At 45.1% G+C, this 27341-nt stretch overlaps 1 protein-coding gene across 1 annotated transcript; it reads left to right on the forward strand.

Moving 5' to 3' along the window:
• Window positions 1-5290: 5290 nt before the first annotated feature.
• Window positions 5291-26562, forward strand: GNB5 (G protein subunit beta 5). The gene is made up of 11 exons (XM_031616564.2): window positions 5291-5784; window positions 9052-9188; window positions 10845-10886; window positions 11521-11597; window positions 13063-13195; window positions 16847-16990; window positions 20062-20153; window positions 20277-20325; window positions 22661-22757; window positions 23659-23825; window positions 24545-26562. The coding sequence occupies exons 1-11, from the start codon at window positions 5673-5675 to the stop codon at window positions 24554-24556; spliced, it is 1062 nt and encodes a 353-aa protein (XP_031472424.1). The 5' UTR covers window positions 5291-5672; the 3' UTR covers window positions 24557-26562.
• Window positions 26563-27341: the final 779 nt, after the last annotated feature.

Genomic DNA, 27341 nt, shown 5'->3' on the forward strand with positions numbered 1-27341 from the left:
TGTGCTCTGATCATAGTGATGCCTGGCTTGAGAACAAAAAGGGGGTTCTTAATGACGCGGCGTTCAGAGTGCCAAACCATCACTTTCTGCTCAACCAGAACAATGTATGGCTGCCAACTGAATCCGAGGTCATCTGTCAGCTTTAAAAATAATACATAATATTGACTATTTAGTAATGCAGTGGGGAAAAAAAAATATATCGATCAGCTCAGATTTCTCACAAATCCAGCTGCTGGACATTTCTGATCACCATCTGATGGCATTAGTTACACAAAAACTGAGGATCTGCATGTCATGCATGTCATTAATCAGTGTACACAGTGGACATTACAACAATGTGCAATCAGTGCTCATTATACAGAATACATATTGCTTTTTCTTTATAAAATTCCAATCTGCAGATCATGGGACTGTCTTGCATGCAGCGGCTGTTCATTAAGCCCAAAAGATTAGACAGAGAGATTATCCAGCCTCTAGCTATCTATATGCTGTCTAAGCAGAGAAGCAGCACAAAGCTTTGCACTGCACTGGAACACAATCTTTCTTTCTTCTCTCTTTCAGCTCTCTCATAACGCAGAGATGTGTGACCAGACCTTCTTAGCGATTGTGTTTGGTCCATGTGACAAGTGCTCCAACGAGAAGCCCCTCAGGGCTGTTTACATCAAATCAGAACAGCTCAGCTACTGCTCACTATGTGTGGAAATGGTATGTTATTGATTATATCAGCCAGAATGTGAAAAGACTGCAAAAAGCAGGGGTTGGGTGTATTAATGGTCCATTGTGTTGGATTTTTCTGGAGAGAAGCAAGCATTGCTGGGCCTGAAGGCTGGCTGCTTTAATTCAAATAAACACCTCTGCAGACACCTGATATTATTCCATAAGCCTGAAACAGATGTGACCCCAGGTTCAAGGATATGTTTTTTGCTTCTTGATTGGAAAGTGGCCATGAGATTCTTTTCCCTAGGGCACTGCATTCCTTAGCTATGCATGTGTTATGTGCCCATCTGAATGAGGCTCTGATGTATATGTGTGCGGGTCTGCTTAGCCTATGATCTTGAGTGTCACTCTTGAACAAAATTTTAAAAAGACCATTGCAACAAGCTGACTCAGCACAGACTGGGGGATTGGAGTTAGCTGATCTGTTTCAGCTCTCCTCAGACAGAACTGGAGTGCTCTCTGCATTGCCCACCCAGTCTGAAACCTTGTTGTCTGGTATGCTATCTGCAGTACTTGGGTGAGGAGAGAGCGTGTGTGTGTGTGTGTGGACTTTTTTTGATCTTCAGCAATTTCTAGTGAGGTGATAAGCCACTCTTGTAGTAGGAAACACTGGAGTAACTGTTTCATTCTCCTGAACCATTGTGTAACAGCATCTATAGACACCTTTCCCCTCTCCTTCCCCAGAATTGGTTACAACCATAACTGACCGGCTTCCAATATTGTGTTATATTGAGCATCAGATGAAGTGATCTCTGCAGGAATGCTAGAATCATTAACTAGCTGTGATTAGAAAATACAGTAAGACAGGCAGCTGAGGGCATTGATGTGGTGACTGCAGATGTGTGCAGTTCACTGATGGATGCAGCACAGTCATTTGTCACACTGTTGAGAAGGAAATTTAGATGCAGTGACTGTAAGACAAAAGATGGTTCCTTCCCTATTTATTCTTTTCTCATGACTTTGAAGCTGCTGCTTTGCTCAGGTCTTTCTTGGCCAGCAACCTATAAATAGAGATTTATCTGGTACATTTTTGCATGACCTGGTTAGTGCACACTGGAACGGCAGGAAACTGGCTGTCTGCTGTGTACAGTTCCTGCAACTTTCTCCTCATTATTTGCAATGTGGAAGTTAGACTGCTACTGCCAGAAACAGCTGCTAAGTGGAAGCAGACTGAGACTTCAGAAAGAATTGCCTCAGTCCCTAACAGCCTGTTAGGTGCCATGTTAGCACTGCAGTAGGATCCCAGCCTTTCTCATAGATCTGGCTTTAGCTTGCTTCTACATATTTATTTTATAAACAACATTAGAAAAAAAAAAAACAAAACCAAACAAAAAACCAGCTCTTCGCATCAGTGCTGAAATACATACAGTTAGGAAAGCAGCATCCTTTTTTCAAACTGGTTTTTCAGAGCTGAGGGTATCCTTTAGTGTATCACAATGCACAGTGTGTCCTTGCCATGCTCATGCTGGTGTTTGTGCATGGGTGTGCATAATGTGGTGTGCAACCAGCCGAGCCTTTTGCAGCTTCTCATTTGCACTGCATCTCTTAATTTCAGATGCCAAGTGGACTCAGCTGCACATATCCATTTTCATCAGCCAGTCTTTTTGATTTCCCCGAAACCAATATTTGCAGAGGAATAACAGTTAGAAATTGCTGATTCCCAGCGTTGAGATCATCCTACTTCTATTAGGTGCCATTGGTGCTAAAGCATTTTCTCCCTCTGGGGTTTTGCACATTGTGGAGATTGGTGCTAATATTAGGAATTCAGTACATTTGTGGTTTTAGTTTTCCCAAAAAAAGTACTAGAAAATTAGCTTACAGTTTTAAAAAAATCAGCTGCTGAATTATTGATTTGTTAATTATTATTGTTTTTTTTTTTATTTATAAATGCCTACCTTCTGAGATAGGCAACAATCTGTGACACAGTTAGAACTTCCATTTTCCCAAGTGTTCCTATTGATGGAACAGTGCCACATTCCTCACATGTATTCCCTGTGCAGTGTATTTGCCACGTGCAGAATGTAGGTTTATGATAGTGGCAATGACTGTTCTTGCCACAGTTCTTGGTGACTGGATGTTTCTGTAGCAGCTCCATAGAGTGATGCTGCATTCAGAGTGGTTACCTCAAAATTGCCCCAATCTGCTCAAAGCCAAGGGGCCGCCTGCTTTTGCTCCATTGGGAAGAGTCAGAGACAGAAGCTGTCTTACATGAACCTGTCCTAGTTTTGGGCAGCATGGCAGCTCCCTGCCTCTGAGCACACAGCAGCCAGTTTGGAAGTGGTCATCTTTCTAGGGAATGCTGGTGGTCAGTACAAAGTGACAGCAATAAACAATTTATATACCAGCCACTACTGCACCATTAATGGAAAATGACCTTATAAAGTCCAGTTTTTTCACCTTGTTCACATACCATACCTTCCATACAGGATGATTTCACATCATTTTGGCCTGTGCTGATGTGTTTTGAAACTCGCCTGAAATCAGAACACAAGCTAGGAGGACCTGTATTTTATCTATTGCTGCAGATTGAGCTGCTATTTCAGATTAAATGTAGTCAATTCTAAAATTGTGATAAAAGTTATATACAACTAAAAAAAAATTTAGGCAATTGCTAATGTATATGTGTATCATCTTCAGTATGGTTAGGTTTTATGAAAAGGGTGGAACAAAATATTTGATTGCTTCTTAGATGGTAACATTTTTTCTTTTGAAGTTGATACAGTATTATGTTATCCACTAAATTAATCCAAGCCTACTTTATTTAAAATTCCCAAATGGCCTTACTCTAACTTGTTTGGATTATTGTGCATGGTTAGCTAATGATAGTATTAGCTAACTTGGGTCCACAAAATATATGCCATGTATCACACACTTCTACAGCTCTCTCTACTCAGGAGAGACTTCCCTGCTCATCCCTGTTATCTCAGAGTAGTATCAAGTCTCAGTCTGAACGTGTAGTTCCCAAAGACTGGAAATATGTTCACTGCTTGATTTTCCAGCTGTGAAACCCAACTCCTATAAAACAATTGGAGCAAGAGACCAGATCTAGGCCTGAATTCAACCTCCATGGTGACAGTGGGAAGCTCAGCAGCTCTGCCTGTGCATCCCAGCCCGGCAGTGGCACTGCTGCTAAGCCAGTGTGGGAAAAGACTCATTTTCTCTGAGCCCAGTACTGTGTCCAGGATGTGCCCTGAGTCCAAACAACAGCTGCAAACTCTTATGTTATTATCTCCCATTCCAATCTTGGAACTTCTCCAGTTTGAACAATAGCCATTGGATTGTCTGTGTTCTGGTGAAAGGGAGACAATGGGAGTCAAAATGAGCAAAGTTACTCCATGTAGATCAAGGACAATTGCTGAAAAAAGAGGACATTTTCAAGGAACTCCCAGGGAACACAGTTTGCAAAGCCACTTGGCACAGTCCTTTCTCTGGAAATGTTACAGCTGTTGCGTGCTCAGAGCACATGCTCCCCATAGACCTGTGAGCAGAGGCTGCTGGGGCATGGAGCTGTGCCCTATACTCACATTAAGAACAAGCTGGGGGCTTCTCTGTTGCCTTTGGATTTTTGAAAACTGGTCCCTTCTGAGGGCTCGGAAGGCCCTAGACTCACATTTGCCCACACAGATGTGTGCTGGGTGAAGAGGGGGGCTGATTTAAGGATAAAAAAAGTCACAAAACTGAGGTACTCAGAGCACAGCAGGAGGAAGGGTTCACGCTGCTCCATCTGCCCAATGGGCCCAGAAGCCATCCCAATAGTCACCTGCAGCCCTAGGGCTGTGAGGGAGTGATGGAACTGTGCAGGCTGTGCTAATCCAGACAAACTCTGCATTCTGGCATTGAGGTGAACAATGCCTTTTTTTTCTTCTCAGAATCATGGAAACATTAAGATTGGAAAGAACAATAGGATCACCACCAACCCATGTCTGTGACTGCTCTAGACCATGTCCCTCTTCCCTGGGCAGCCTGTTCCAGTGCACAGACACTCTTTCTGAGAAGAAATTGTTCCTAATATCCAGCTGGAACCTTCCCTGGCACAACTTGAGCCATTCCCTCTAGTCCCATTGCTGCTACCTGGGAGCAGAGGCTGACCCCACCTCACCACAACCTCCTTTCAGGCAGTTGCAGAGAGCAGTGAGGTTTCCCCTGCGCCTCCTCTTCTCCAGACTGACCCATCTCAGTTCCCTCAGCCGCTCCCCATAAGACCTGGCTCCAGACCCTTCACAGCTTTGTTACCCTTCCCTGGATGCACTCCAGGGCCTCAATGTCTTTCTTGCAGAAGGGCCCAAACTGAACACAGCACTCGAGGTGCGGCCTCACCAGTGCCAGCGCACAGAGACCCGCAGCTCCTGCTGGCTGCGCTATCTCTGACACAAGCCAGGATGCCGCTGGCCTTTTTGGCCGCCTGGGCACACTGCTGGCCCGCGTTCCACCACAGCCTGCTAACACCCCCACGTCCTTTTCCTCCGTGCAGCTTTCAGCCACTCTGCCCCAAGCCTGTAGTGGAGCACGGGGTCACTGTGACCAAATGCAGGACCCGGCACTCGGTGTTGTTGAAGTGCGTGCAGTTAGCTTCAGCCCGGCGATCCAGGTCCCTGTGCAGGGGCTTCCTCCACGAGAATGCGTGGGAGACAGGCAAAGGCTTCGCTGAAGTCCAGGAAGATTACAGCCTTCCCTCACAGCGCGTGCAGAGTTGCGGTACAGATGCGTTCGGGCACGCAGCAGAGCCCCGCTGCCACGTATTTCTGAGCCGGCAAAGCCCCGGGGCCGTGGGCAAGGCTGGGAGCCCGGCTGCACCTGCAGCAGGGGACCGCCGTGCTGCGGGCCGGCAGCGTGCGGGGGGGGCCCGGCCCCGGCGCGTTGCTGAGGCAGCAGGAGCCTCCGAGCATCCCTGAGAGCCAGGCGGCAAACTCCTCCTCCCTCCCTCTCATCTGTCTCTCGCCGCTTCCTTTGCAAAGATGGCAACCGAGGGGCTGCACGAGAACGAGACGTTGGCTTCGCTGAAGAACGAGGCGGAGAGCCTGAAGGGCAAGCTGGAGGAGGAGCGGGCCAAGCTGCACGACGTGGAGCGTGAGCGGGGCCGGGCGGCGGGGCGGCGGGGAGCGCGGCCTGGCCGGGCCGGGCGGCGGCGGGCGGAAGGGCGCGGGCCGCCCCGGGAGGCGAGGCGCGGCCGGGGCCGGGGATGCTGCCGGCGGGCGCCGTGACGGGCGGCTCCGTGCCCGCCGGGCGCCGCGCGGGGCAGGCCGGGGGCGGCGGGGGGAGCCCCGCGATTCCGCAGCGCCGGGCCCGGAGCTCCGCTCGCGGCGTTACGGCCGCATCTCGGGGACGGGAACAAAGATTAAAGGCGGCCCCGGGGAAGTTGGTGGGGAGGTGCTTCAGCGAGGCCGGGATTTCACCCGAGGGCTTGGTAAGGAGCGTCGTTTCCTAACGAATTGCTGAATATCAGCTGTGGGAGAATTAAAAGGGACTTTTTTCTTTATTTTTTGGTCTGCAGTAAATGGAGCATTTTCTGGTCTAAATTAGATGGTCATAATTTACACCCCGTCAGTAGGAATCATTAAGCAAAGGGGGATGGCCTAATTACAGAAACATTGCCATAAATCCTCATGTCCATACAGCGCTGCTGTGGCGGTGGCAGTGGGGCCTGTCTTTGACGGACCCTTCAGCGAACACTAAAATCCACCTTTGCTCAGCCAAGCGGTTTTACCCATGGTTGGAGTGATGCTGTAAAAGGACATGATGCTGTAGTTGTAGGATATTTTCCTCTTTTCTCATACATAAAATCTGTAACTTACATTGGAAGGTGCTGCTTGCTTGGCCATGGAGTGGTTTCCATGTCCTTATGCCCATGTAGAGCAGTGCTTCCCCAATTCTGCATCAGAGTTTTTTTGCGCTTCAGCTATCCCCAAGAGCAATTTCTGTAGAAGTTATAAATTACAGAATGAAGCATCATGAAGCATCTCCTTCTCTTCCCCACCCCCCCTCTTTTTTTTTTTTCCAATCTAAAATTGTATCTTTTGCATTTTTTCATCTGTGACCTTCCCTCTTTGGTTCCCAAAACAAACAGCTGGCTGAACTGGTACTGCCCTTATTTGTTCAGTGGGTTTGGAACAGCAGCTTTCAGACATGCGGACAGAAAGAGGAAATACCAAACATGCATTTGAGCCACAGTGTTACAGTTTTAGGGACTCAATTCTATCACTTAAAATTTGGGGTATAAAGAAAACAGTTTGTCCTGTTCACGTGAGCCATAACATTTTAAGGCCAGAAGATATCATTAGGACTTACAGCATAGAAAAGATCAAAGACCCAGTGATATCTGCAACAAATCCCCGCTTCCTGTTGGGCCAAACCATACGCTCTATAAAAATAGCATGTTTTATCAGGACCTTTGTAAAACCACTCGAGCTAATTACTGGCTGCAGCCGATCTATTTATCTGAGTGCATAATTTTCAACTATCCTGAAACAATGTCAGAGAAAGCTTCAAAATAATTATCTGAGTCTGAAACCTGTGCTAGGCGGGTACAGCGTTATTATGGCTGTGGCTGGAGATAAGCATCCTCACAGAAAGTAAAAGCCAAACCAGACAATTCCACAGAGTCTCAGTTGTGTTGACATAATGGAAACACTTTGCTATTGTCTGTGAAACGTTTGTTTTTTCAGATATGTTCTGGACACAAGTGTCTTTCCAGCTGCCATAATAACCTCCTGTCCTATGTGTTCATGTCTTCTCATTGGATCAGTGAGCGGGTTTCAGTGGATAAAAGTAGGGGGAAGATATACTTTTTCCTGAGTAAGCCTATAGAATACTTTCTCAGAAACTTGTTTCTGACCTCTTATTGGAAATAGCAGGGTCAGATGGTCAGGGATGGTGGGCAGTACTTGGCTCCTGGCTGGGGAGGCTGGGCAAGCGGAGATTTCAGGCAGAGCATTGCTCTGGCACAGCCTGCAGGGCTGGTGGTTTTGAAAGACAACTCTTGAAAATCTAAACTACTTGAAATCAGCCTCTGCCTTAGGCAGAAATTTCTTCCCTGACCCTCTGCCAGGGATTGATCTTAAAGTGAAGGACGCCTGCAGCTGCTCTAGAAAAGTGACAAAGGGTAAAGCAGCAGCATTGCTCTAGAGCAGTCACCTGTCCCACAGGGGGTGGAGCAAGGCTCTGAAAACCTTAACATTTCATCTGCCAGCTCATTAAAGCATGTGAGCTTCTGCATTTATTTCTAAAGATTTGAGTCAGGCATTGTCCCCTTAGCTAGCAGCAGCTGTGTTATATTATCTTTCACCATGGACAAACATGACATGAGGTAGCACTGGATCCTATTATCATAGAATGGCCTAGGTTGGAAGGGACATTAAAGCCCATCCAGTTACAAACCTCGTGCTGTGTTGCCACCCACCAAACCAGGCTGTCCAGAGTCTACCTAGCCTGGTCTCAAGCACCTCCAGAGATGGGGCACCCACAGCTCTGGGCAGCCTGTGCCCTGACTTCACCACCCTCTCAGTGAAGAATTTCTGCCTAACATCTAACCTAAATCTCCCCTCTTTTAGTTTAAAGTCATGCCCCCTTTTCCTGTCATTGTCTTCCCCTGTAAAAAGTCAGTCTCCCTCCTCTTTGTAGCTCCCTTCAAGTAGAGGAAGGCCGCAATGAGGTCTCCCTGGAACCTTCTCCAAGCCCGACACCCTCAATATTTCTTCACAGGAGAGGTGTTCTGGCCCTCTGATCACCTTCATTTCCCTGCTCAGTCAGAGCTGTGTCTTGCCCCTCAGGAATCCCTTGGCCACCAGCGGAGATGGCATGGCAAGAAGTCTCTGCTAGCTGGTACCTATATCACACTGAGTCTAACACCCAGAACAAGTGTTTTACAGTGAAAACTTCTGAGATTTGATGCTTATCCCTTTCTTTGTATGATTTGTTCCTCCAAGACACAGCAGTGATCTTCAGTTCTGTGAGCACCTCAGGGTATGCGTTAGGCTGGGGATGCTCTTTCAAGCCACAGTCAGACTGAGGGTTTCCCTCAGTCAGTGAGAGGGAGGAAAGGGGGTGAGTAATTGATTTTCCAGTTATACTTGGGAACGATAGCGTGCAAGTGCTTCAGCTGCTACAGCCCTGGAATTCAATCCGTGAGTGAGTTCATCCATAACTTTATTTGGTGGATATATTCATACACCTCCCACCTTGGTTTTATCACCTGCCAGCTCTGAGGCAGACTTTCTTGGCCTGCATGTAGGCTCGTGTTTCTTGGATTAATTCCTCCATGTGACGTTACTCACGAATGCGAAGATTTTCTGTGGCAGAACTTCAGTGCAAGGTTCCCTAACCATCAGCTGTTTGCAGTTCATCAGGTGGCGGAGCGTGTGGAGGCACTGGGCCAGTTTGTGATGAAGACCAGAAGGACCCTGAAGGGTCACGGAAATAAAGTTCTCTGTATGGACTGGTGCAAAGACAAAAGAAGAATTGTGAGCTCTTCTCAGGTATGCCACTGGATGGGTGTTTTTCAAAGACGATGTTGGACACTATACAGATCTTCTAGCTGTACTATGTGCTGATCTTTTCAAATGATACCTTTACACAATGTTTTCAGCATGCCCTTAATGCTGTACATTGCAGCATATTTGTTCAGAGAGCACAAATTTGAGTATAACTACACGCTAATATCCTAAATGTTTCTTCTGCAGTCATATACAGTTTTTCCCTGTATTCTCTACTGCAAAAGAAAATAGAAAGAATTCATCTGAGGCAAATGCATATTTTTATAGCCTTGGTCTTTACAGACTTAATGTTCAGTAATGATTTCAGTTGATGTGTTAACATAAAACAATCAGGAAAAGGGAAGGAAAGTAATATTAATGCTTCCAGACATTTCTGTGTGCAAACGTTTCTTCCACAATCTGTATGATTGGTGTGCCCTTAAAAGCCTCAAACAATCTGCCAAAGCTACTGCATTTACTTGGGCATTTTAAGAAACTGTCCTACCACCTGCTCAAGCCCAGTCTCATGAGCTGTAGGAGGTAATGAGATAATTACTTTCTAGATCCCCTGGTTCATCATGCACCCAGTATGGCAGTAAGTGAGCTTGCTGCATCACACAGCTGTTCATTGACCTGTATGAAATCTGTCAGGGGTCTCACCAGAGGGATAAAAATAGGCAATCTGCATTGCAAGCCACCTTCAGTTACTGTGAGTTCTTTTTACCATTCATGGTGATTCCAGCAAAGAGAATCAAAGTTTAAATAATTAATGTGATGGCTTTTTTTAGTGGTTAAAATGCCACTGTGTAAATCAAAAAGCTAAACAGTAAAGTTGTAATACATTTTGTCTCCATTTCTAAGAACTGAAATGAGTCCAGATACAGCAACAATTCTTGTTTACCAATAAACATTTCAGTTTCATGAAATGGGGAGGATAACCAATATGATGCACTTAAGGCAAAGTAACTGGTGTGATTGTTTCTGGCATACACAAAGTGGTGAAGTTACTCTCAGTGGAGTGTTGTTACGATTGCTATTCAGCTGATTGTAGCAGTGGATAGTTGAAGTAAGTGTAGCAAGAAGAGTAAAATAGAAAAAGACAGGAAAGGAAGATGAGTAAACTCTGCAGTGTCCATAAATGATTCTGTGCGTGTTGCCAGCTGGGAAAATGACTTGTAATACAGGTCACCTCTTGTATTTGTAAGGCCTTGCCCTGAGCCACCAATAGGTTTTACATGGGAGAAGTGTCTGGTTTTGCAGATGCTGACTGCAAGCTGGGGGAAACACATTGTGGCTGAAAGGAGGCAAGTGAGTGCTTGGTAGCAATGGCTTCTTGAGGTGGTTCCGTTCCAGCTGTGTTCTGCAGACAAAAGGAGTTCTCATAAACATGCTTGAGAAAGCCCTTTTAAAAAGAGATCAGTCTTTAATCCAGCACCAGGAATCTCAGACAGAAATAGAGTTTTCTTTTTGTTAAAGAAATAACTAGCACTAGTGAGAAGCATCTCCTTGGTGCTTCACTGCAATCACTGTAATGTCATTAAGATGGAGACAAAAATGTCTTGAAGTAACAGATCGGGGCATAGAAATGAGCAGCAGAATTTCCCCCAAATTTGGGAAGTAAGCTGACAGTTGTACCTCTCTCTGTGTGTTTTCATTTAGGATGGGAAGGTGATTGTGTGGGATTCATTCACTACCAACAAGGTAGGTGAAAGTCAGCAAAGGTCCGATTTCTCTGCACAGGACAAACAACAGTGGGATACAATGGAGCTCTGAAGGGCGAACAGATGGCACAGGTGACAGCAGGATGATGGAATAGCCTGCAAGCCTCCACCAGCACCTCAGAGCAAGGAGTCTACACACACTATCTCCCTTCACCTGTCTCTGAGCAGAGTCCCCATCAGGGCATTGTTATTTGTCATGCTCTGCAGCATGTACCAGTCCAGTCCTGTAACTGATGGGATGCCCCTGGCTGGAGGAAAAGCCAGACTAGTTAGATCGAAGTCTTTCCTGGGTAGCAGCTATGCAAGGTGCCATGTGTGATCACCAGCGATTCTTAGCCATGGTGTTCACTGTGATATGATGATACTGGTTCTCCAAGCCCTGTCAGGGCTCTCCTTTCTTCAGACAGCTGTGAAAATACAGCTAGTTTCTAACTCACTGGCATATGTACCACGATGAACACATTTACAGCACCAAGTGGCCTCAATAAAATATGCTCTATGTTCAGTCTGGGGCTTGTGAATAAGATGGGAATAGTCAGGTAGCTATCCTTCTGCTGCTTTGCTGGGTTAGGGAAGTAGTGATGTCTAAGTTTTAAAGAGACACTGTGTTTCAGGAACACGCTGTGACGATGCCGTGTACCTGGGTGATGGCATGTGCATATGCCCCGTCTGGATGTGCCATTGCTTGTGGGTAAGTTTCCAGTTTCCCCAGCTACTTATGCAGAGAGGCTTGATTTGCAGGGATCTCCTGGTGCCTTCACAAGATGCCGACAGAAGCTTGCGTGCCTTGATTGTGGATGGGAGGATTATATTCAGTGCCTCTGTTTCTAGCCCCATAACGGCTCATCCATTTTGTCTCCACTGACTTCAGTGCAATAACATCTGTTGTATAAGCATGGTAAATAATCCTCTTTCAGCATTTATATCATGGGTTAGGAATTCTGCATGCATGCAAGTTCTCTGTTCCAATTTGATTGTGTGCATTGGATATATCTTCTAAGGGAGAGTGGTTTTAACCCTATTCTTTCTTTGCTCTCTTTCTTCTAAGAGGTAGAGAGAAAGGTTGGATGATAAGGATTATCAGCACATGAATAGATCTTGCCGAGATGGAGTGGAGGAAAGTGACCTTGTCCTTGATAATTATCTTCAACTTTTCTGAGGGCTCATGTTTGGAATAATTGAGTCTTTGCAGGAGAGAAAACAAAGAGAGAAGAAGTTGGCAAAAGATCTTTTAAAAAGGGACTGGGTGGATCAGACAGATAAAGTAAGCTCGGGGCAAGAGAAGGAAACAAAGAGAGACTTTACTGTGCAGCTCACAAATGTGGAAAAAAAATTCCATAAGTGTCTGTGGAGATGGAGTGCAGAAATTGTATGACTTTTACTATAACTTGAAGAATGACAAGGGTGCTCTTGTAAGAGAGACGGGGGGACATATTTGCATCGCATCACCTAGTTCTGTATTTCTGCTGTGGCGTTGGTTAAGTGCTGTGCAGTTAATACAAGGCATGAAGCAAGCACCTGCTGGAGTCCTGGGGATCCAAGACCAAGGCATGGCTGAGCTACCACAGCTTTAGAAAGGCATCAAGGTGGGCACAGATGGCCTGGGAGACACAGCTTGACTGGTGTGACTGTCCAGGAGGGGCACACCAGCTGCAGGGATAGGTGTTTTTGGTGGTATTTTTCCAGATTCTTCCAAAAGACCTTTTCTTCACATCCACTATTTGCAATGCCTTCTGTTCCATAGGAGTTATATCAAATTTATTAATGTACATAAGTAATGATGTTTTAAATGCTAATACAGTGACACATGACAGAAAAATGGCACTCTGACTGAATAGAAAAAATTAACCCTGAAGTGACTGTGTCACCTTATAGCTCGTACTTTTGTAAGGTCTAATTCAGTGCCATTTATAAACTTGATGAGGGTAAAAAATAGTGAGCCTCAGCTGTTGATGTGCTGTAACGTAGCCAGGCTGGTGAGGCAGCTGGGCTTCCCCGCACGTGAGGTCCAGGCCAGCACAATACAGGGAAGTTGGCGCTTATGAGGATTTGGTAGCACAGCACTGACAGGTGGTTTCCTTCTTATCACCACTTGCCTTTTGTTGTTGCAGTTTTAACCAGTTCTCTCTGTTATTTGCTATTATTACTCTCTCCAGTGGCCTGGACAACAAGTGTTCTGTGTACCCTCTGACATTTGACAAAAATGAAAATATGGCTGCAAAGAAGAAATCGGTTGCAATGCACACAAACTACTTGTCTGCCTGCAGCTTCACTAACTCTGACATGCAGGTAAATGCATTCCCTGCCCGCTGCCCACTGTCCAGCAAAGGCTAACATGAGCCACACTTGTATGCGATGCAGTAACCTTCCCTGCACAAGAGGCATTCAGCAGCCAGAGCCATATCCTGCCCCATACAGGGCTGCTGGGACACTCAGGGGCAATGAACGTGCTGCAAAAGCTTCTGTGACAGCCTGTAACAGCCAGTGGCCAGGCTGTTGTGCCTGTGCCCTGCAAAAGCCTGTGTCTTCGGCAGAGAATGTCTGCTGGTACCCTCTGTGTTCTTTGCTCACTGGCTCTGTGCTGCCTTATGCTTTTAGGAGCTTGAACTAATGTAAATGGTTGGAAAAAAATCCAACACCAGTTCAAGTAGAACTAGGCTGGGTGTTTGCTTTGCCAGCTGATGGAGCTTGCATTGTTGCCTGCTTTGTTGTGGATGTCCAGCCAACTTTGCTTTAATTCTTAGTATTTTTTATTCATATCAAGTGACATATTTGAGCTCAAGGATGACTACACAGAGAACCATCCTTGCCATGATGTGTTCTCTTGAGGGAAAACAGTGATGTTGTCCCTGTCTCACAGGTGGGGTGCTGAGCACAAAGAGCAGTGATTGCTCAGGGTCACACTGGGACTCTATGGCAAAGGTAGGGATGAAATGCAGATCATCTGGGACCAGACTAGTCTCTTCTTGTAGTGAATATCACTGTCCTTTCTCCAGAAACACAAAGGACTATGAAAGGAGTCAGGGTAATCTCCCTGCCCACTCTGGTTTTCAAGTTTGTATTGAAATTCTATTCAGTGCACTCAGGAAGAAAAAGAAAAAAAAGAAAAGAAAGCAGAAGGGAGCATTTAAATCATGCTCTGTGTCAGCAGAGCTGCTGGAAAGGGAATACCCTGTTCCCTTCTTGCAGATATTTAGAGCTCTTCTGAAGGAAATACCAGCACTGATTGCTTCTATTTCAAGACATGAGATGCCCAAAAGTATGTTGTTATTTGCCAGTCTGCCATTCTGTAATGACTCTGAGGTGCTAATTCAGGCTGATTGTCATGGAAACAAGTGGTGGAGGTACCAGGCTCAGGCTTGCTCAGCCCTGACCTCACTGTGCAGGAGCCCTGCATAATTGGAAGGGAGTCTAAGTGACCTGGAATGGCTGTGATGAGATACAAAACCAGTCATCTGTTTTCTTGTCCATACCTATGTGTGTTGAGATTTAAATCCCATGAAAGGAAAAAAAATTATGTATTTTTCATAATAAAAATAGAAGGAAAAATTAGGGTTTATTTTTCCTCCTTATTAAATACAGCAAACTGCACCACAGTGAATTAAGATATTTTATATCAAATGATTCTGAGATTTTTCTGAAGAAATTTTCTTGTGATTGATAGGCATGTTCTTTTAAGTGATTGTTTATAGCACTGTATGTTGCTATTTAAACAAATACAATCAAATGGTTTGGCTAAGCTTCTGTTAGAACACTGTTATAGGGCATCCCAGAGAACCCCACATTGTTTCTCTTTTCTCCCTTTAGGTAATGGCCTAAGAATTAAAATCATGCAGTAATTCCAAGGGTGCACTGTGCAACAGGCACACTGTGCAGCTCTGCTCTCCTGGCAGTGTCACTGGAGAACTTGCCCTGTACCTGTCCTGGAGCAGCTCTGGGACAGGGCACAACTCCCCAAGTGCAGAGCTCCATAGCAGCCAGCACCCACCACCAGAGCTGCAAGTGCTGCTATTCTGCCTCAGCTGCTCTCTGAACCTACACTCAGTTTTCAAAATGAATGTCAGGAAAGGATCTTAGAAACTGGTGTGTCCATGGCATCTGGTGAGAGGTGGCTCATCATTGATGAAAGCCAATCTCAGGCTGCACAGGTGCTGAAAGAGGAGGTGCCATCTTTGTTCTTCATCATGTTGCTATCCCAGGCCAACAGGAGCACTGAGCTGCCAGCTGAGCAACCTGCACAAATCAGCCTGGGCCCCACACATCAGTCCTGCCAGAGTGAGCTTCCCCAACACAGAGCGCCTGGGAGCCTCACTTCCTAAATTAGGTATCTGCAGCTCTGCAGTGTGATAATGTTCCTCACGTGACAATGCTCTGTGTGTATTAATAGCAAGAGTTGGTTGGGATCTCGAGTGTTGTTCATGGGGCAGGCAGCCATAGCACCAGTGTGACAGAGCTAAGGAGCAGGATGTGACCGTGGGGAAGGCAAAGTGGCCCTTCTTGCTGCTCCCACCCCAGCATCTGCACTCATGGTGAGCCCACTGCCACCTGCCATGTGCAGCATTGCTTCTTGGTGCCAGAAGGGACCCATAGTGATCATCAAGTTCAACTCCAGCATTAGCTGGAGCCCTGGACTGCCAACAAACCTCTACCTTATGTCTTTAGCTATTCCTATTTCCATCAGATCTTTGTTTCTTTCATGTTATTACAAGAGCAAATGCTCAGGTCTGGAAGTTCTCATTCCTCACTCAGTACCTTCACTCTCCATCCGAGTGCAAACCATGCTCAAAATAGAGAATTTTATTAACCTAAGCTCAAAAACAAGTCAGAAAGACAATTCAGGGCTTTCTTCTACTATTAACATCCCAGAATATCACTGTGATTCTGCAGGAGTGTTTGGAATGGGCTGTTCTACAGCTTTGTGGATATTTGTTTTTAGGAGGAGTTTTTGGAGCACCTGTCCAACGTGATCAGTGTTTAACTTTTATGCAACTCTGTGAATGGTTTCATGATTGTATGATCATTTTCTTGTTAAGGAGTATTTTCTTTTTAATCTCTGATTGATCCTCAAGTTTCCCAATGAACATGAGAATAATCTTTGCAGAAGACTTCGTAAGGTCACAGAACTATAGAACATGCAGAGTTGTTCTGTGGTCACCCTAGTCTGTTCCATGTCTGTGCACAGAGACCTATAAAATCTGTGACTGCACAACAGTTTTGGGTGCCAAGGGGAAATTCTAAACAATTGAACATCATCAGGCTTTAGCCGCAATCACAAGCGCTGATCACATGCTTGTAGCAGATGAGGGAAGCTGTGAGCTCTGTTTGGTCAAGATCTGTTCAAACCTTTTCACACATAAATGGTTTTGGACAAGTGAGAGGTGATGGACTTGTCAAACAACTGTCTAGACAGGCTTGGTTCCCTTTCAGAATATCCATGTCTTAAGCCCAATCCGTTGGTTTGCATCTGGTAATTTCAAGCAGAAAAAAAACTTGAGGAGTTAAGGGGGTAAACCACAACAGGCATACTTAACTCCAGCAGTTCTTGAAGCAGTTTGAATTCCAGCAGCCTAAAGTAGAGTTAAATACAGGGGCAGATAAAAATATCAGTCTGGTTCTACCATCCCTCTGGAGGATTTGGAAATATCAGCAGATCTCTGATGGCATCTGTTCTTCAAACCCCACTGCACAAAACTGACCGTTACTGAAACACTATGTAGTTACAGCTGTGTCAGTTCTCCCTTTTCTCTCCACTCTCACTTCTTTCCTTAAAAGTTAAAAACTCAACTTAGAATAGGATTGTTTTTATGGCTTTGATTTATTGCATAATATTTCTTGAAGTTAAAGCTGTCCTTGGCGTACAGATAGGATGCCAGTAGTTTCTTTGAAAGCTTGATTATCTCTTGATTTTTGTGTCATGACTTTCCTTGCCATGTTCCATAGATCCTGACAGCAAGTGGAGATGGGACCTGTGCTCTGTGGGATGTTGAGAGCGGGCAGCTTCTGCAAAGCTTCCATGGGCATGGAGCTGATGTCCTGTGCCTGGATCTGGCTCCTTCAGAAACTGGAAATACATTTGTCTCCGGGGTAAGCAGGAGCTTCCTATCATCATATCAAGTTAAGGAAGGTGGGAGGGAAAAGGCAGCTCGTGATCTTATTGAAGAAGCGTTGGAGTATGTAGTGGGAGCACCACTGCAATCCTCTCATTGCAAGCAGATGTCTCAATCTGGAGTAAATTAAACTTCTGACTGTGAGGTCAAACCCACCCTCCCAGTGTGACCGCGGTTATGCTTACTTAGCAGATTCCATCCCACACCAAAGCAACTCAGCCTGAGATCAAAACAACACCTCTCCCATGAAGGAACGGGCTTAGAACTGGAGCTGCAGGCTCATTCTGCAGACAGAGGTGTGAGTCCACCACAGCAGACACCCTTCTGCTTTTGGCTCTATTTTGCCCAGCTCTCTGGAGCCAGGCAGGGTGTGCCAGCGGCTGCTCGGGGCACCAGTACAGGGCTGTAAATAATGCACATGCCGCTGTGTTGCTCAACCACTCCCCAGCAGCCAAGGGGTAGCTTGGGTGCTGGCTGGACCCTCGCACAAGTTGGTGCAGAGAGATGAGGTGTGGCCACATCTTCAGCTGTTGTCGAGCCCCCTATGCTTTCCAGTGGTACCAGAAGCATTCAAAGACGCTTCGTCAGCCACATGCTGTCCGCTGCTCCCCATGCCCTGAGGAACACACAAGACTGGTTCTGGGGAAGTATCAGGGCACCTTCCCAATGGTGTCCTGCTGCTGAAGGAGCACTGCCCCAGGCAGCTGAGCCATGGCTATGCAGTAAGGCACAACAAGGCATAAAGGTGAATGCGGTGGGTCTTAGCTCCTTTTTGAGGGAGTGCTGGTCCTTCCCACCTCAGAAGCCAAGTGTGCAGGTAGGAGCTATTAGGAGCTGGGAGATGAGCCTTTGTTACCAGTGACTGCTGCTGGTACCGGTGATGGCACAACATGCCCTGTGCTTGCTGGTGGAAATGGTCCTTGTGCTGGAGGGTACTGTCTGTCAATCAGAGGATTCCACTTGTTGTGCACAGAGTCACAGTCCTGTCCCTTCACGATAAATCTGGACCTCTTCAGTTACAGCTCTTTTTATCAAATTTGGCGGGCCCACCAGGAGCAAAGCCTAGCACGTTGCTCAGTTTGCCTGCTGTTAGCACAGCTGCTCTGAAGCGTGACTGAAAGCTAATTCCATCCGAGTGCATTTACTCCTCCCGGGCTTTCCTGCCACTGAGCTCACTTCCCAGAAAGGACAGATTGATTCTCCCTGGGAACAGCTCAGCTTATTATAGGGCAAAGAATCGCAAGCAGCTATGGTACTGCTAAGAGAATATGTCATACTTTGTCAGTGTAGCAGCTTGGGCATGTCTGTGCTCACAGAGACTCACTTAACTCATGAAATGCAAAACACCGTTTTAGTGAAGGTCTGTCTTACATTGAGTTGACGCTGGCATAGCCAAAGTGGTGCAACCTGAATGTACAGTGATATGGAGAGTCTCCCCATGTACCGGGGCTCTGCAATACAGCAGTCCTGAGCTGGAATAGGAGATGCAAATGCAACAGCATGTAGAATGGGAGCTGTTATATATAACGATTAAAAATCACAGCATGACTTATAGAGCTAAGTGAGCTTAGGGCTGAGCCCCAGGCTGTTGTGCTCTGAGCCCTTGGAGCATTGCTCCCTGGGGCGAGGTGGATAGCACTCGTGGGGTCGTCTCTCCACAAGTGCTTGCTGATTTCTCCTTCAAACCTTAGCAATCAAAGCAGCAGCTTGTCAGTTTGGTCTTGGCCCCAAACTCCCAGAGAGGTCAGTAAGAATGGTGCACATGGGAGCAATGCAAAGGGCTGGGCTAGGGCTGTGGCAGAGCTTCCGAGGGAAATGTGCTGAATCCAAAATGTTCTCAATGCAGTGTGGTTTCGCCTACACAGAAACTGCAGGTTGGTATGAAGGAACATTTTAATAATGAATAACTTAAATAATGACATCATTGGTAAAAAGCTGGGATTTCATTTTACAGGAGAGTTTCAAAAAATAAAGAGACACTTCAAGTGTGAAGAGAGTTAATTTAACCAGCAATTACATTTGCTTAAAAATAAATAATGCGTGGCACAGTCTGCTGAGCAGCATGCACCAGCACAGCAGGAGCAGCAGCTGCCTGGGCTGCTCTGTGCTTCCCATACAGCATGAAGGCAACAGGGACCATTTTGGAGAGGCTGAGCCACCCCCAGAGCTGAGCCTACCTTCTGCCTTTCCCCAGCAGGGTTGTGTTTATTAAAACCTCCCATCACTCTTAAAAGAAAAGTCTATATTCTTTTTCTTGCTGCTGCTATTGTGACAGCAGTGAAACACTGCAGCTGAGAGCAGGATCAAACACATGCTTCTGCAGGTATGAGAGGGTCTATTACTGAGGACATCACTGGTGCCAAGCTCCTCTTAAGAAGCACTCAGTGTTAAACAGTCCTTTCAAAGCACAGCTTGGGTGGCTTAAAGCTTGATGATGAGCTGAAATGCTGTCACACTTCTTTCCTCATCCAGCCTTGCCATTGAGCATGTACGTGCTACAAGTCGTGGCAGGAGTTACCTCTGGTTTGGCAAGAGACATTTATTTCATTTTCAGTTTTGGTGTATGAAAAGCATTTATCATAAAACTTTTAATGCTGGGTATTAATATTTATGTTGAGCATGTGAAACAGTAAGGGAATGAGTCAGTCATCCAGCTCTGCACCGCAGGAAGACTGCAGATGCAGTGGCAGCATGAGCAGAGCAGGGCAGTGAGTGCTGGTCAGTGTGAACATACCCTGCCCTGTATATACACAAGGGCCCCTCTCTCTCTGACCTCACTGTGCCCCACAGCAGCACTGCCCCCATGCTGCTCTGCAGCACCCGCTGAGGTTCCAGCCCACATGGCACACTGCCCTCCTCGCAGCAGCTGCATCAGGTTCTGGGGTACCAGTGTGACAGGTTCTGGGGCTGCTTTGCTGGTTAATTCCCCTTGGAACTGTGACGTTCATAGCCCTGTGAATATAGCTGGGATTGAACACATGTATTGGATACATGAGGGGTGAATGTCACTATCTGTACAACTGTAGTGAGTTTCTTTTGTCTTGATAGGGATGTGACAAGAAAGCCATGGTGTGGGACATGCGGTCTGGTCAGTGCATCCAGTCATTCGAAACCCACGATTCAGACATCAACAGCGTCAGGTCAGTGTGTTTGTGAGAGAGGACATACTTGCGTTGCTGAACCATGCACTGCTTCTGTTTTTGAAGACTGATCTCATCCAAATAACATAATGTGTTCTGCGTCTTTTTTTCACTCATGCACAGATATTACCCAAGTGGAGATGCTTTTGCCTCTGGTTCAGATGATGCCACGGTATGTTGATTCAGCAGCATAATTCAGAATTCTGTTGCCTCTCAGGTCAGATTGTTCTAAAAGCCTAGTTCATATTCACAGAAATCTGCCAGTGGCTACTCTGAGCCTGCAACACCAAAGTTAGGGAAGCAACAATGCTATAATATAAAAATATTAAATACTGTATATATAAGATCTACTAATGCTTTGTAGGTCATCATTGCAAAGTTTTCTACATGAGGTATTGCCCAAATCTTAATTTCAGATTTTCTGTGTTTTGAAGTTTCATGATCAAAATTAGCTGTCTTACTAAAAGAGATTTGGCATCATACAGTTAGCCACAATCAATGTAGAAAGAACTAGATAAATCCTGCAGCCCATCAGAGGCAGTAGGACAATGCAAGGGCACACAAATGTGCATGTCACAGCAAGCAGAGGGGCTGTGGGCTTGGCATGGGGCTGTGCAGATGCAGCCAAGAGCTCTGTGCATCCTGAGGGCAGTGAGCAGGCTGGCCCCCATGTCCATCTCCTCCCTGCCAACCTGACTCGCTGCAATGAGTCACTGCATCCAGGGCATCCTAGTGATACAATAGCCCTTCCTGGATTTTATCTATCTATGAGTAAGCTGCTAGGAGGACACAGTATGTATTGACTGGTAATGTTAGTCGGCACATAAATACAACTGGAGAGCAGACCTTTGGGAGGAGCCTGACACCCTTCTGCTTTGTCAAACATCACACTGAGGTGCATGAGGGTGAAGAACCTTTCTGAGGTGCTTTGGCCTAGAAGCATGTTTTGAGTCTGCTCCAGTACTGGCTCAGCTCAACAGAACCATTCTCATTTTCTCTCCTGGATATGTGGGCTGCTTTTTAGGTTTTAAAAGCTTTTATTGTAAATTAATACCTCTAGCTGTATGGTGAGCCCAGTATATCTCTGCACATTTGGTTGTGGTACTGTGGTACTGTGAACATTTGAGATGCTGAGAGAGTGAGAAGGAATTGTCCAATTAAATTCCAATTCCAGTTAAATTCCAACTAGAGTGCTTTCTTTTGATTGCCAGTACCACAAGCTTGGCTCCTGTGCTTACTAATTATTTTGATGGGAGAATGGGAAATGCCATCTTTGTACTTTTGACAGAAGTTTTGACAGTTTCCACCCATGTCATTGTTTAAGCCAAGAAGTTGGTGTTTTCCTGTTACAGACTGGTGTGCTGATGGGTATCTCTGACCTGACTGTATACTTAGGGATTTTGAGGAACACGTAATTCTGACTGCGTGGAGGGAAATCATAAAAGTGTGCTCACACAGCAGTGTTCTCACCTGAGGTGACCTTTACTCCCTATCAGGACAGTCTGATACTCATTCACGGAAACGTGGACATTTCATACCTTGCAGCTTCACACAGCCCTGCCAATGGCACAGCCCCTCCTTTATGTGCAGGCTGCTCATCAGCTGTTCTTCACAAGTTAAGTCCATTAAGAAATCCAGCTGGTCAGGGTTTGCTTAAGCTTAACATATTAAGGAAAGTTTTCAGTTCAAATGTTTGAAAAGAGCTTTGTGATTTCAGGGCTAACAGATTGCCATTCTGAATGGCAATGAAATCTGGTCTATGCATTCTTTCCATGTTAAGTAAGCCAAAGTGTGCTGGGAGATGATAAGGGTTTTAGAGTGAGTGGGGATTTTCCATAAGAAATGAAAATCAAAGATCTGTATGAAAAATGTATTATCTCACCTAAATTATTTCCACATAGATTCTTCAAGCAGACAGACCTCATGTTCAGCCAAAGGCTGCTTGCTGTCCTGTCTCATGGCACAGAGCAGCACTGAGGCTCCCTCCATGCCAAGGGACTGGCCTTAGCACCATACCATGTGGGCAGTATTAACAAAGCTGACTGGAGGTTTAATTCTGTGTCTCTGAAGCTGTTATGACTGAAATGTTCATCTTAGAGAGTGTGCCAACAGCCAGTAGGTAGGCAGCAGGATGCCCTAATGCAGGAAACCACAGTGGGGAAGCAAGAGAGTAGGCTGGGAGTGGGAGAAATTCCAGGAGGTATCCATAGCCCAAAACCAAACTGCTCTCTTTATAGCAGGACAGGAAGGAGATGTACAGGTTTGGACAAGCAAGCTCTGCACTCAGTTTATACAAAGCTGCCTGGTTTTGTTCAGATCCTCATTAGCTTCCAGAGGAGTCCCAGTTGTAGTGGGCAGAAATAACAGAAGGAAAGAAGCCAAGCAGCCATTTTCTGTGATACCTGCTAGGCTGTAGGCCTTCTCAATCACATTTTTTCAATGAAAAGTAGCGGCTATTGACTCCAGTCTTTACTGTGACACATATGTTGTTTTTGTTTTAATGTCAGTGCCGTTTGTACGACCTTCGTGCAGACAGAGAAGTAGCAATTTATTCCAAGGAGAGCATCATTTTTGGAGCATCCAGTGTGGATTTCTCTCTCAGTGGTGAGAACTGAACTTAGGAGGTGGTGGTATTGGTGTTGGGATGGTGGCAGACTGTCATATTTTGTCAGTTTAACTTGACAAAGCATTTGAAAACTAATACTAAATACCAAAATCTTTCTCTATAAATTAAAACTACTCTTTATGTCGCCCAGCTGACTTTTTAGCAGTGAAAAGTATTTTCCTGGTCATGTTGAAAGCAGAAAATATTTTGCCATTAACTGCGGCTGAGCTAGACTTTCACAATCATTATTAAAAATGCTTCAAAAGAAACATGAAATGTAACTTGACTATAACGCACACTTACATAAATAGTTTATTAAAGGATAATAAATGATTAATAGAAACTCAAAGTACGTTAAAAGACACGAAGCCAGAGCCATTACCATTTTTCACTGCAGATCCAGAGAAGTGTGCTCAAGTCTTCTCTGCTCCCTCCCAGCCCTGCTCCAGGGGGCTTCTTGCAGAGTGAGCTGCCCTTTGCCCAGCACACTGACAGATGTAGGTGGCTCTGTGCAGGTCACAGGCACTGGTCCCCCCGGGGACAAAGAATCACCAATTTGTCCACTGATTGTTCAAGCAGTTTGTATTCAACTCCTCATACAAAGCCTGAGCAAAGTAACATTGGCCTTCGTTAACTGCTGAAGTGCTCTCTGGTCAGCTGTCATTGGGGCTGATGCCCCATCTCTAATGACTTAGCAGATTCTATATAATTGATATCAATTTAAACTGTATTTTCAACTAATTAATTTTCTAATTATTTTAGTATTTAGTAGGGATAACAGTGTGGCAGTGTGTGTGTGTCAGCATGGGAAGGCTGGGCTGCTGCTTGCTTCCCCTTGCTGCAGTAACGATTTGTTGCCCACTCAAGAATTTGTTTCTTGAAATCTAATTCTCTTTGTAGGTCGTCTGCTGTTTGCAGGTTATAATGATTACACCATCAATGTCTGGGATGTGCTGAAAGGATCCCGTGTATCTATTCTGTTTGGACATGAGAACCGTGTCAGCACCCTGCGGGTTTCTCCTGATGGGACGGCGTTCTGCTCAGGGTCCTGGGACCACACTCTGCGAGTAAGCACTGGGGGCACCTGGCTGCTTTGTTTTAATAGAAAGGGGCAAGGGCAGGGGTTAGGACAGGAAAATTGACTCTCCAGGTTCCTTTCACTATCTAAAGGGGGGCTATAAGAAAGAAGGGGACAGACTCTTTAGCAGGATCTGTTGTGATAAGACAAGGGAAAGTGGTTTCAAACTAAAAGACAGGAGATGTAGATTGGATACAAGGAAAAAAATTTTACAGTAAGGGCAGTGATGCAGCAGCACAGGTTGCCCAGAGAGGGGTAGGTGCCCCATTCCTGGAGACACCCAAGATCAATCTGGAGGAGCTCTGAGCTCCTGATGGAGCTGTAGGTGTCCCTGTTCAGTGCAGGGGAGCTGGACTGGATGGCCTTTAAAGGTCCCTTCAAACTCAAATAATTCTATGAGAAGTAACTAAGATATAAAATCATGCAGTGTAAAATGTGAACTGAAAATTCAAATTGAAAAATTGTCACACAGGGCTCACAGAGCTGTTGAAGCCAAGGAAATTTTGAAGTTGCTTCTTAAATGGTATCATTGCTGCTGGTACCCTGTACCACTAATCTGACTGCCTTGGCAAATTTTAATTTAGTATTTGATTTATTTTTATATTTTATATTTTTATTTTTATATTTTATAGTATTTGAATTAATTTAGTATTTAGTATTTAGTATTTAGTCAGTGTTGTAAATGATTGTTCAACTCTCTTTCTGCAGATCTGGGCTTAACATGAAATCCTGCGTGCAGAATCCAATGAAGACCGATGACCCCGGACTGCAAAAACAGCTAAAGAAGGCTCCCTGAAAATCAGATATTCACTACTCTACAAAGGGGTGACACTGAACCCGCAGATCAACACAGCTAGGTAGAACATAATCTGCTTGAACATATAGCAAACATGAACTTGTGGTAAAAGTTAATGATTTTGATTCTGTTTTGAAAGTATTTTATTAGAACTAGTTTAGTTAATTATAAATGGACTTTTCTCTGAAGTCATCTGTATCATAGAAATGAGTATTTCAGTGCATATTATATATTTATTTGCATGATTTGAGTTCCTTTTTAGAGAAAAAAAAAAGATTCCTGATTTTATCAGGTTGTAGCATCAGGTTTTAGAAACATTCCATAGTGGTGCATTGAATTTTGGTGTTGAAAAGTGGGAAGAAAAACAACTTTGATGCTTTGTGATGTTATTGTGGCTGACTGAACCATGATAGCAAGCAGAGGCCCTGTTGGGAAGGTACCAGTTGTTGTCATAAAAATGTATTTTTTGTACAGAAAAGAATCCTTTAAATCCCTGCTTTTTCCTACTGTCTTTTTAGATTGAAATAAGTATTTCGTCTCTGTTACCTGAATATAAAGAATCTAAATATATACAAAATGATAAATGCAAAGATGAGGAATATAAACATGATTTACATAATCATGAGGTAGTATTTAACCAGTAGTTTCTTAGAAATCTTTAATTGTATCACTTGGTGAGTGAATTTTCTTTACTTAAAGGATACTACATGTTAAGCACTGAGGGATACTAAACGCTAAGCTCTAGCACAATTACACTGATGGTCAGGTCTTTTCCAAGTCAGTCACAGTTATTCTATGATCACGATTCTTATTTGCATTTTGAGCAGTTCACACCACTGGGCAAGGTAATGTAGCCTTAAATGTTCATTAAGGCAGCATGCTCCCATTTTGAGATCCTTGGGTAACATCAGAGCAGCACAAGTTCATGCCAATATGGGCCAAATCTTAGAAGCCAAACTGCCCCTGCTTGAACGGCTCTCCTACTGTGAGTGAGGCAATGCAGTTGTAGTTGGGTATGAGAATGGATGGCAGCGAGCTGCTGTGAGCCAAGTCCTGCCTGCGTAAGCCACTGGATCAAGGAGCAGCTGGGCTTCAAGGAAGCACCATAGCTGGCCACAATGCTTGCAGTATCTGGCTCTGTGGGGGTACAGAGATGTGGTACTAACTGGTGGGACTACCCCACGTGCAGCTGATGCTGTACAATTAAGATTTATTCAGATAAAGCTGAGATATAGTTGAGCATAGAACTATTTGTATCTGCAAATCTGTAAATGTATCTGCATTCATACTTTGAGAGAAACTGAGACTACGGCATGTCACTTTTGCTTATATGCTGAGGTCCAACATGAGCAGGGATGCAAGGAGAGAAGTGCTGGAGAGCTGCTGGGGGCTGGCACAGCGTGGTCTGAAGGAGACGCATCCTGAGCAGATCTAAATAAGTTTTGTGTTCAGATTGGAACAAGATGAAAGAAGCCATCACTGGAGTTGGCCGTGCACATAAGTTTGATAATATTCTTGCTCTGTTTAAAAATGGGATTTAAAAAAATATATATAGATTGTAATAGAAACAAAGTTTTCTCATTCATGAAAACATTGGGTTCCAATGAATCCATGACCAGTTAAATTAGGACACTGATATGTGTATCAGCCTTCAGTCTCTCATGAAATTTCAGTTGTTTCTGCTTCTAAAAGGCAACCCTGATGCTTTGGAATACTTGTGGCAAACAATCCCTGTAACAAATGCACTACAGAAATTGTAATGTCATATAGAGCTCACTGTGCAATATTGAGTCAATACACTGTACACATTTGATCAAAAGATATTAATGTTTAGATAGTATTTATTGGTAAGATGTTTGTTTCAAACATACTGCATTGTGTTGATACCTATGAATGGCCTAAATACAATAAATTGTATTTTGCATATTGAGAGCATGTTCTTGGTCATTTTTCTGTGTTAAGTACTTGCAATGGTAATGATTGCTTCTGGTTGTTGGCATTTACTTGTTGCACCATATAGCTTCTTAGGTCATTTGCCCTGCAGAAATCTAGGGCAATATCCAGATGTACCGGAAAATTGCTTCTGCAATACCTTCCAGTGATACCCACAGAGCCAGAACTGCAAGAGCAGCCCTTGGAGACACTCGAGCCTCTCTCTGAGCTCCTCCTGCCTCCAGAAGGTTGGGATTCAGGTTGTGTTTTCCTGCTTAGAAGGCTCATAGCTGACACGTGATGTTTTCTTTCCAGAAATGACACATGAATGCGCTGGAAAATGCAGAGTATGTGTTTTGCAAGAGCCCGGGACTATCCTCACATTGCAGTGTGACACAGTGAGCACAGGGCACGGACATGCCGCTGAGGGCCTGGCTCACTGCTGGGGTAAATCTTGTGTGCAGACTGCGCTGAGATGCAGCAGTGAAGCTCTCTGCTTTGGCAGCAGAGCAGAGTCGTGCTGGGACCAGTTGTCCTCTGCGCTTCCATGTAGGTTTTGCAGTCAGCGTGCAGGCTGCTGGTGGAAGCGCTCAGTTTAGATGTGGGAAAAAAAAAAAAAAGAGCACCTTAATTTAGGTACACTGTTTCATTTTCTTTCCTCGGAAGAGCTGGGGAAGTGCTGAACCAGCCTATCCCAAGGACACCAGTGCCCACGCACTGCCACTCACAGCAGCGATGCCGGCACCGGGTCTTGCACGGCTGTCCCTGCATGGAGAA

Source organism: Phasianus colchicus, chromosome 12 (genome assembly GCF_987193195.1).
Source record: "Phasianus colchicus chromosome 12, bPhaCol1.hap1.1, whole genome shotgun sequence".
Classification (NCBI taxonomy): Eukaryota; Metazoa; Chordata; class Aves; order Galliformes; family Phasianidae; genus Phasianus; species Phasianus colchicus.

Excerpts from the sequence above, each read along its gene's own strand:
- GNB5 (XM_031616564.2), top strand. The coding sequence starts at position 5,673 with ATGGCAACCGAGGGGCTGCACGAGAACGAGACGTTGGCTTCGCTGAAG. Across the intron at positions 5,785-9,051 it reads CAAGCTGCACGACGTGGAGC|TTCATCAGGTGGCGGAGCGT; the intron begins GTGAGCGGGGCC and ends AGCTGTTTGCAG. Across the intron at positions 20,154-20,276 it reads TCAGACATCAACAGCGTCAG|ATATTACCCAAGTGGAGATG; the intron begins GTCAGTGTGTTT and ends ACTCATGCACAG.